Source organism: Dysidea avara, chromosome 2, assembly GCF_963678975.1.
Source record: "Dysidea avara chromosome 2, odDysAvar1.4, whole genome shotgun sequence".
Lineage (NCBI taxonomy): Eukaryota > Metazoa > Porifera > Demospongiae > Dictyoceratida > Dysideidae > Dysidea > Dysidea avara.
In genome coordinates this window covers 25,587,497-25,599,104 of record NC_089273.1, presented here as the reverse complement: position 1 = coordinate 25,599,104, position 11,608 = coordinate 25,587,497, and the positions used below count along the sequence as shown (strand labels likewise).

Genomic DNA, 11,608 nt, shown 5'->3' with positions numbered 1-11,608 from the left:
TTAATTTTTTTATCATTATCAACTACTCTAATAGAACAGTCACTACTCTAATTGAGCAGTCATTTCCGTAGTTAGGTTAACCAAGAATCCGAATAAGTGTGGTCTGGATAACTGAGGTTCCACTGTAATATAGAAGGGTACTGTGCATATTGTGGTTTAGTGTACCAGACTAACTAACTAACTGATGGACTGGTTCTTTCTATACCAAACACTACAGGAGTGATTTCTGCATTGCCTAATTCTGCCGAGGTCCATGCATCAATGGCTTCTTGTGCTGGCTTGCTTTATGTTCTATTTCAATCACACTAGCTGTCAAATTGTTCTAACAAAGCCATTGATACCCTTTTTCCCTTTGCTGCTTCATAGCTAACAATCTCTGCAGAAACTATATCACACTTATAATGGATGTATTACACTTCTTATATTTGAGAGTAAGTGGATTGATTGCAGTGGCACTTTTCATACTGTACATGTTTCATTTGTAACTGTAGAACATACAGCTGAAAACAGAATACAATTATGACTCAGTAATTGATAGTTATCATAATTGGTGCATGTACGAATGCACAATTACTTTTATAATACTACTGCCACAGGGAATGGTGGATACAGCTAAACCCCTCTGTATAGTGAGCGTGCTCCAAATTTATTTATGATTCGTGTAGGTGATAAAATCACCCGAAGTGCATTATATTGGGAATTTTCTACTGGCCAACTCCATACTTTTACCTGTGAAATCACTGAAAATGCCATTATGGCCGTTGGCGTTTAAGCTTGTTAAATGCCTCTAAAATAATTATTGTTTCAATTAGTGCAAGTGCTGTTTTACTTGTAAAGGCCTGGATTAGTAAGATTCTACTGTGAAACAATGATTGTTACTGATTAATTGCAAGCTTTAGGTCTATGTAGCTAACTACAGGCCACCGAGCTAAGTTAACTTACATTTACCCCAGCTGGACTATATACACTTCTCTGTCTGGCATCACAGTCATTGAAAACTTCCTGAACCTGAAACCCCCTCTGAAAATTTCTAGATCCGCCACTGACAGCTATTTTTTACTTTGACGAATGCTGTAATCAGAATATATATCATATAAATAGCTACATATTCAAATTGTGACAAGAATTTTACAGCAAGTGTATACCTATGAAAACTATGGAGTGTTAGTGCCTGACTTGATCTTACCATGTAATTTTCACTTTAAAGCTTCTTCTTTACGTCATGTTAATGATATAATTGGTTACATTGTATGTGATAAAACACAATCAATATGTCACCTTATCAGTTACATCATGATCAGTCATGATCATTACAAGTATTGGAACTTAAGAATTCGGCGGCATCGACTCTACCTGATGGTGTTACTATTGTCAGGCATTCAACAACGTCCTTGGCAAATGACTTCGGGGACATAGGCCTTGGGGGTCTCACCGATGATATCTGCAGACACATCCAGGAGACTACTATCCATGTCTTCAATAATAGTTCTTAGTTACCTGACTATTGACAATACCATTGTCAGAGTCTACCAGAATTCTAACTGTCTTTACAGATCTAGAGTTCCTCTTTTGTCTTCAATTTACTCTCTGTACCAATATAATATAATATAAACAAGTTTATTTGCATATAAACTAACTTTTGATATTTTATTTCCATAAGTAGAAACTACGAGGACTTGTATGCCTCCAGTCTCCTGGATGAGTTCACCGATGTGATCACAAAGACACCATCTAAACTGAAATCTCGACAGTCATTCTCCAAGGATACTGAATATACCTTGGGTCTGTAACCATTTAATCAGGTAGAGTTGATGCCGCTGAACCATATTATTCAAATAAGTTGCAATTCCAGAGAACCAGAACAGAACTCCCTCTGAAAATTTCTAGATCTGCCCCTGAATATGTTACCTTATCAGTTACATCATGATCAGTCATTACAAGTATGAAGCCATCATGAGAAACTATCGTATGAATTTGTGTAGTGCTTCAATCTAATGTTAAACATAATCATTAATTGGTATTTAATTTCTTATACTTCTAGTACTAACGACAAATTATTCATGGGTAGTACATCAATGTGTATTTCTATCAAGAAAAAAAAACATTCATCTGTAGCTAGATCTGTATAATTTGTCACCATGCTTGCTAAAGCCAAAGTGATTGGACACCCATAGTCTTTTCTGTATGCATGCATGTCTGTGTAACAGTTAGAATATACGTACCTTATAAGATTGAGTATAGTAGTGTGGTTCTTTGCTTTTTGCTTTGTCAACTATTTTGAAGCTTTGCATTTTATAGACTATATTGTGTCAGTCTCGGGTGACTGGCCATTCTTTTCTTAGATACAGTGCCTACGTATTTAAAAGATCGCTAATCACTGTCATACATTGTTCTTCATAGCGTTTTCACATTGTATTGTGACTTTATTGAAATATTGTATCAGTGTAATTCTCATTGTAAGCAACAGAATTTTATTCTGATAAGGAGTATACTGCCTGACTTAACAATTAAACGAGTATCGTGTCAGTCATATTTGTAGAGAGTACTAGTTGTGTTGATGTATATTATTATACTAATTATGTGTTGAAATGCAGTTGATGTACGTTACAATACCGGAATAATAAACCCCCCAGGACATGGCCGGCTCATGTGCACAGTTGTAAAAGTATAGGTGTTGAAAAGAAAAGGTCATTATTAGTTATTTCTATTGTTGTAGTTATATCAGTACATAGCTATGCATTCCTTTCCTACTTGAGATATAGCTAACTAGTGGGTAGGTGAGATAGATTGCCGCAATTAATAAGTCAAGTCATACTTATAACTGCATTGCGTGGTGCCACACATTGTTCCGCCGGGGCCAAAGCATAATATGCTACGCGTGGGTATGAAAAAGCTATGAATCCACGCGTGACTATATCACACGTGGGTGCACAAATCTGTTTTTAGAGGCGTCAGCCAGGCGTGGCATACTACGGATTACGTGCATGGTAGATCAGATCACGTGACAAATCAGATTACCTGTTGGAGAGGCTCTAGGTCATCCTAGACCTAGTTCCGGCCGCTTTGGCCAAGAGTCTGCAGCTATTGACCTTGCGTGTGCAAAGGTATAGATTATAATTATATTCCCTACTATATGGCAAAAGGGGTAGGATCAATTCATTTGACTGAATCACTTTTTTTGCTATTTAACTAAACTTTAAATGATAGCTACATTCTCTTTATTTCAAGTTATCTGACATGGTAAAGCAAGATCACGCGGTATATTGCGCGCAAAAGTGCTGCGTAGCTACGTGGCTGGGTGGTGCTAACATGGTGCGTGGTTCGGCACTTGTCACACGCGAGGCGCACTGTGTACGCATTAGCTAGCTATGTAAATATTACGTATTTTAAATTTTGAATTGGTGTTGGTAGACCTATTACGCTTAACAAAACCCGCTTGCATATAAGAGAAACTTACAGTGCCTCCAAAGGCATATAGTCTATAGCCCTTTAATATTTATATACGTGTTTACTTACAATGGTTCATGACAATTAAAATTAGGTAGTTGGCACAATATGAAGAAAATGAAATAGAGTTGGATGATGAGCAGAATGATGAGATGTGTGCCATTGTATTAAAGTGACTCAGAGAATGTGGCTCTCTAAGTAGATATGAATGTACATACACATGTACAAGCTATGTAGCTATATACTCAGAGTCCTAGTATGCAGGGGCAGACCAAAGAGGGGGGGCAGGCCAGCTGTAAGTTGAAAACCAAAAATAATAATAATAATAATAATAATAATAATAATAAGGTCACGGCCTGCTGACAATAGCTGCTCTCCACCAATTATATCTCCATCTCCTTATTTATAACTACACATACGTAGCTAAGTAACTTGCTACACTGCTTCTCTGAATACTGTGACTGCTCTATTAGAGTATCCAGATCCTGACTGTTCTATTCGAGTATCTCGATCTTTTCTTGCAAACAGTGTCCCATAAAAGTGCCCCCCCCCCCCCCCCCCCCCCCCGTCTCCACCGCCTATGCTAGTATGTACAGCCATGCATACATACAGTATACGGTAGTTAATGTACAAGTAGAAGCAAAAATTTGTAATTTTACATTCGATTAGGGATCATAGTAATAAAAAGTAAAGAAACAAGGTGGTTGCCTATATATGCCTGCAAATGTACTAGTGGACATTTAATCCGTAATTCAGTCTTCAGAACCTCTGTTGTACAGCTATAGACTGAATTAGGGATTAAATGTCCACTAGTACATTTGCAGGCATATATAGGCAACCACCTTGTTTCTTTACTTTTTATTACTATGATCCCTAATCGAATGTAGATCCCTAATCGAATGTAAAATTACAAATTTTTGCTTCTACTTGTTTGTTTACTTTAAAAAAAAAACCATAATTAGCTATAATTTGAAATTGCAGAGTATAGGGACAGGGGCGTACGCAGGAATTTTGAAAAGGGGTTTCCACTACAGCCAAGTGACTGTTATATTAGAGTAGTTTATATTGCCTGACTGCTTTATTAGAGTATCTCGATCTTTTCACCAAAATCATAAGCTATAAGTGTTGTTATCGTGTGAGAAACTATTATTTAACTAAGATAAAAGTTTGCAATGTGTCCTGTTCCATGATAGATTCCAGATTCTGGAAACCTGAAGTTTCAATTTCTTACTGTTTCAAGTAGTGTGTAAAATTCGAAGGGGTTTCCTGAAACCCCTGGAAACCCCCTCGGTACGCCCCTGAGGGATATAACACTTGTTATATTGTTTTACTGAAATTTAATATCATGCCTGCACCATGCACTTATTTATGTACTATATGCTCCTTACTCCAGTTTAAAATTTCTAATTTTCTTAACATATTTGTTTGAAAACTTTTTTGTAACATAAATTTTATCTCTGCAGGGGGATCGAGCTATACAGGCATACAGATTATGGAATGTTACCCTGCGATGCTGTGCATATTACATATGTAGAGATCATCAAGTCAGAACATGCACGTGCATGTGTTGTGATATTATAGTAGCAGTGAAATGCAGCATAAAATAACCACATGCATGCAGTAGTTTTATAGTGGAGGCTTAAGTAATTAAAGCTATAAGAAAGTGTTGATAGTGACATTATATGCAATTATAATAGCTATAGTTTGGCTTCAATCATATATATCAGTCATTATGCATATTTTCTTTGATAAGTGTTAAAAGGGCAAAAGCATGTGAACTCAGCAAATGGAGGCTTTAAGTAATTAAAGCTATAAGAAAGTGTTGATAGTGACATTTATAATAGCTATAGTTTGGCTTCAATCATATATATCAGTCATTATGCATATTTTATCTGATAAGTGTTAAAAGGACAAAAGCATGTGAACTCAGCAAAAGTTATTTAGGCCACACCAAGTCAAACCTTAGTTTCTGGTCACCCGCCCGCATGGTAAACCTGAAACCCTAGTTTATGAGGACTATTATTAATATTACAGGTGCTTAAGTGCACGTGACCCAGCAAGACACTTATTTTTTACTGCAAAAGATCGATATACTCTAATAGAGCATTCAGGGATTCCAATAGAGCAGTCACACTACTCTTAACTCTAATATTAGGTATATATTAGGTATATATGCCACACTAATAAAATGTTTCTAACTATAGCTAGTTTTGTCCTTGATTATATAGCTGTTCAGATTATAACTGTTACTAAAGCTTCTGTAACCAAAGTAATTTCAGTAGCATTAACTACTAGTCCATGCAGATGGGCCATAGCTTTAACTTTATAATTCAAATGTAGTCCTCTAATGATTAGTCTAATTCCTTATCACTGAACACTACAGGGGTATGGAAAGCCGGCAACATTCGGTGAGCTTAAACTTAAACTTTTCCATAACTAAAATTAGATTGGCAAGCAGAAACCCTTATAGTTTAAACATTCCCAGATGATCACTAAAAAACAGTAGTCTGCATGGAGCACTCAATGACTCAAAACTTTGACAGTTACCTTTCTCAAGGTTACTGAATAGAAGGCTGGAAACACATAGCTAGTGGGCTAAGACTTTACATTTGAATGAAGAATTTCTGATGTGAAAATAGAAGTTAAATTTCATTGTGTATCATGATCATTTGAACAACTTAGCTATAAGTCATAGTAATACTTTCCTGACATAGCTAATGAGACATTTATTTCACTTGGAAAGCATAAGTAGCTACATGAGCAAAACATTTCCTATAGTATATTCTAAATAAATAAATAAATATATACTTAAATGCTATACATCAGTGTATAACTAGCCATGATCCATCAACAACTTTCCTAGTGCATTTTTTGCCGAAGCACAACTACTTATGTTGTTGGTTAAGTATAAAATCAACACTACTGATGAATTTGCTAAATTGAGCAAATAATAATACCATACAGTATATTGTCACAGTAGAGTCTATAGTCCTGAAGTCCTGATCATCCGCCCGCCCGCATCCATTTGTAGGCTTGGGAGTGACCAGAAACTAAGGTATGACTTGGAGTGGCCTTAGTACAATAATAATTAATTACAAATGATTGATCTTTTCTATAAAATTCATCATCATATTTCATCATTGTTTCAGCATGCTCTCTTCTGTCTGTTCTCCCTCTAGTCCCTCCTCTGTAGCCTCTACCTCCTCCTCTATAGCCATCCTGCATATCATTAATTGGTTTGTATGCTCCTCTTCCTCTAGCGCCACCTCCCTTGCCTCTAAATCTGTCACTTCCCCTGCCTCTGCCACCACCTCGTCTTCCTCTGCCAGTATCTATTCTTCCTCTTCCTCTGCCACCACCTCCACTGCCTCTTCCAATATCTACTCTTCCTACATCATCACTGTCTGCTTCTTTGTGTTTTCTTTTCAAGCCTTTATAATCAAATACTTGCTACGATATATATATATATCACTCACGCGACTAATAATGTCAAGAGTCAGCCTGACACTCCACTCTAGATCTAGACGCGCGTGCTTATAGATTGCACGTGTTACTCGTGTATTCTAACATTTTAGTTCAATAGTGGAAAAGCTTGTCAAAACGCGCGCCTCAGCAGTCGATTAATCCAAAATATTTTTAGAGGCGCTTAAGTACATTGTACGCGCCTCTGATATCTATGATTAGTGTAAGGCGAATGCACTCTGTTTTTAGCTACCAACGAGGCTAATGGTATGTTAAACACCTACATAACATTTCAAGCAAAGAGTAGTGCAAGAAACGCCTGAGTAATTTTAAGTCTTGCACTGAAGCCATAACGCTCGCACTGAAGCCATTACGCGTACCGCAAATCGTCACCCACGTAGTACTGGAGTAAGGAAATGGGTACAAAGGATCTTTTAGGAGGACAAAGGTAGCACCATGACACATGCATTGTAGCTGCTGCGGTTGGCGAAAAGGCACGTCTCGGGTCGAAGCGACGTTGAACAGTGAAGAAATCAGGCCTGTAGCCTTAGCCGTTATCGAGTTACGCTTGTCTGAAGGCATTAGTTAGTTAGTAAGTCAGTCAGTCAGTCAGTAGAAAATTCTGTTAAATACGAATTTTTTAAAATTTCATAGCAACTTGGCGGAACGTTCTAGCGTTGATCTGAAGACATTTTTGAGCTTGGCTATGCCTAACCAATACTGCTAATCTGTCAGAAAGTTAATATTAGCTGGTTTTAAGGTGATATTTATTGGGCAAGAAATCCCAAACCTTGTGGATCCCTAATATACAGTTACTATCGTACTGTATGATAATGTCACCATAGTACAAGAATTGACAGAATGCATGTTCTAAGCTACTACCATTGGTGTAGCTATAGGGATTCCCATAGTCTGTGCTGATGGTATGGTGCTATTAGTACTGATTAAATGTTTCAATGCTCACCCATGCACCCACCCATAAACCCAATGTTATCCATACATACAGGTATGTGTAGTCTTGAAGTGACATAATGTACATATTAATATAATTGTACGTGAATCTTTACAAATGTAGCTATGTGTTTTAAGTGCTAGCATACAAGTGTGCGCTTCAATCGCACATTAATTGTACCTGTTATTAGGAGTATAGGCTGTACTAAGAATTGCAATAGCTACAATCAATAGTTGTTTTGATAAAGAACAATACTTCTACATTTTAGACTACATAATGGAATCCTGCTGTAGATTTTTGGATAGATTGTCTCTTGGTTACCACGCTATATTCACCATAAACCTCTGTGAATATTGGTGGTAATTCCCTAGCTAATGTTAAGAAATTGATACCATTTTTTATGTTTGCTGTCACGGTAACATGTTGTTGATCAATTCCATTGCATCACACTTGTATGCATGTGAGCACATGAAGCCTGATCAAACACTTTTATAATTATGTGCTCAAACCTTTGTCAAAAGACAACTTCAATACACATGTCTACATTTAGCACTTCACATATGTACATACATAGTGTACAGTACAGTTTTCGTAAAGTGGATACTGGAGTACATATTTTTTGGATATTTTTAGATCAAGATATAGCGCTACTCCAGATATGATAATTATTATTTTTTCAGCAATTACCACACAAATATCAGATAAACTTTTTGGATGATCAGCCACTCAGCCAACAACACTATTTGCCTAATAATACTATGGTGTACAGTGGCCACACCTGGTAATCAATCTCATTACCGGTATGTCAACTAAAGTAACTATGCAGTTGAGAACTACAGTCTACACCCAAACTTGACATGATGACTGATGGCCAACTCTTATAATCACTTCTGGATCTTGTAATTTGATGGAACAGTCTTAGAAAAGAATGTATTATTGTCCTTTGGGAAAAGCATCTAATTATAAGATCATGATCTAACACAACAGTCTCCACAAGGTGAAATTGTAACTATGGAGGTTGTGGAAACTACTGTAAGAATTAAAGGTTCATAGTCGATATTCATCAAAGTTTTGAAAGACTTTTTCAGCTTGTATGTGTACATGTTTTATAAACAAATTCATTTGCACTAAACTAAATTTGGTGTGATATAATTTATGATGACTATCATTATCATGTTCCCAATTACTGTTCTGATGCAAAATTTTGCTGGATTCTCTACAAAGATTGCACAATTGCACAATTACACATAATATTGCCATTAGATCACATCCCACTATAATATGAATTAACAATATTGAGTTACTGTGTTTATGTTTTGGGTAGACTATTTAAATCATAACCACATATTGTGATTTGTCTTTCAGTGCAATATCCTTTAGTTAAACAATATTTAAGTGAAGCCAGCAGTATTTATACAACAGTAGTGATTAGGTTTTACTAAAAAAGCTTAGGTGTTTTATTCTCATGCACAAGTGTGAACATTCATGTACGTACCTTGCTCATTTACTATTAAGACAATTTGCTTGACAACATATGCATTGCGCCTGGCTTATGTGGATTACTCAATTTGGGTCACAAAGTATCATCTTATCTACCTTTTTGTATAGGCTACTTGTTTCTTTTCAGGTGTTGATTGTCAACATTGCTAAAGTGACACATTTCTAATCAGGTGATCAATTGTATTGGGTAGTTGGTCAGTGCATTTTGATGAGTGCTCAATTATAGAGGATACTGATAAAACTGGTTTAACATAATAGTTAGACTTCGAAAACACATCCATAGAACCTTGAAGTCCTACTTATATTATTAATTAGACCGCAGCTCGTTGTTGTACCTTCAATGCTTGTTCTACCTTCACAGGTGCTTGTGGCATGAGAAATAATATTATAGTGTGTTTAATAGTAGAAACACCTTGCTCTAATAATTAGTATGGAACTTGTTATACAGTTAAATGCTCATGAATTGCCAATGTTACAGACGTGTAATTGCTGTGTTTTGTATCACTTAAGTGACAATAATCTATTGAGATATAAACAAGTGATAGATACCTGTAAGTAGCCAATGAGCAGATTTCACTGTTTCACTATATAAGTGATGTACCATCAGTACTACATGTAGTGTATGAATATCATCACCAACACTTGGATCAAGGTTATCACTTTTCAACATCTGTGGACAATTACATAGCTATTATTTTTGTTCCAAGAAACTATGATGTGATGATTTTAAAATCTTCAGGAAATCATACAAAGACTCTCATCTTTATACACTGCACAATGATTTCATTACACTATGATAATGATAGTTTCAATATGTGCTACTGTAAGAGAAAAAGAACTATCTGAACCAAATCAAGCTTTATATGTAAACATGCTACACATGATATAGGTACACCCAGGTACATATAATTACAAGAATCAAATAATGTATGTTGTTCCCAAATTGTACAAGATTTTGGCATGTGTGATACAATGTTTAACAGCCACCTGTCTTGAGTATGCACATCTGTAATAGTTCATGGAGAGTAGTTAGCATGTACATTACTGCAACTTTATGACACAGTATATAGTTTATACATATATGTAACACTTTCACACCTCAGATCAAAGGAATTCTTTATGCTACAAATGTGATGTGGCACACTTAGTAGTGCAACATCTAGATGTCGCACTGCAAAGTGTGCTGACAACTCATTACTGCATTCCACAAACTGTACAGCTTTAATGCTTCTTACTATTGAATACTGTAGTAAAATGTATATGAAACCTATATAAGCAAGATCCACTTTACATTGTGGGCTTCAGTGATCTCCTGTGGCCTACAATTGAGCCTCCTGTGGCTCTCAATTGAGACCAACCGAATCCCACAATCAAAACTGTCTCGTGGTGATAAGGTTTCTTATACATTTTGAAAACCTTACATAGTAAGTACTAGTGTTATAGTAAGAGCTAATATGAAGCTTTTATATAGTAACCACAATGATATATTCAACCACCACAGAGGATCCTGGACAAATGCCAGACCATATTGAAGGCACCCTCAACCACATCAAAGGAATTTAACTTAACAGTGAATTTAGCAGCTTAAAACTACTGTAAAAGTAACTTGAAAGGGTTAGAAGTACTTTAAAAAGCACCTTCAAAGGCTTAAAAAGCTACTTTGAAGTGTAACATATTAGTTGCAACACTGTAAGTCGTGCATTACCTGATATGTACGCACTCGCCCTCGGGCGCTGTGCGCCTGAGGGCACCGTGCGTACATATCAGGCAATGCACTCCCTACAGCGTTACAACCATTACATACCCGTTGTCTTCTTAACAGCTGCTTACATATTTTACACCTACAATATAATTTGTTAACTTTATTACCTCCTACATCAACAAAGCCACAAGCACTACACATCCATGGCCTTGAACATGATGTGTACTTGGTAACACAATAATAAGGTTTCCAAGGAAGTAGCTAATGTAGCTAAATGCATACACACATAATTTATTATCACTAATATGTAATTAGTAGAGTGGCTAAGCGAAAAATCGTTCACTTTTTGATTCAATGTTTACTATTTCATATTAGATACAATGCAATTGATATTACAAACACTTACAGAACCAGACAAATAAAACCAAATAGAAAAAAATACATTACAGAAGCCATAAAAGTGCTGATACTGAAACTTTGACTCCATTAGACGTGTTTAAGAACATTTATTTTACTGCACTTTGAAAGATTTTCTGATTGCAGTT

The 11,608-nt window shown here is 36.2% G+C and overlaps 1 protein-coding gene and 1 long non-coding RNA gene across 2 annotated transcripts; both read right to left on the bottom strand.

Moving 5' to 3' along the window:
* Positions 1–1,488: 1,488 nt before the first annotated feature.
* On the bottom strand, positions 1,489–1,839 carry LOC136243944 (uncharacterized). The gene is made up of 3 exons (XR_010695030.1): positions 1,778–1,839; positions 1,638–1,731; positions 1,489–1,587 (listed from the first exon to the last, which is right to left on the bottom strand). It is a non-coding gene; the product is annotated as an uncharacterized lncRNA (long non-coding RNA).
* Positions 1,840–3,614: 1,775 nt separating this feature from the next.
* LOC136247954 (probable H/ACA ribonucleoprotein complex subunit 1-like protein) lies at positions 3,615–10,031 on the bottom strand. The gene is made up of 3 exons (XM_066039773.1): positions 9,963–10,031; positions 6,544–6,897; positions 3,615–3,641 (listed from the first exon to the last, which is right to left on the bottom strand). Exons 1-3 carry the CDS (start codon positions 10,029–10,031, stop codon positions 3,615–3,617), a joined length of 450 nt encoding a protein of 149 aa, XP_065895845.1.
* Between the last annotated feature and the right edge of the window lie 1,577 nt (positions 10,032–11,608).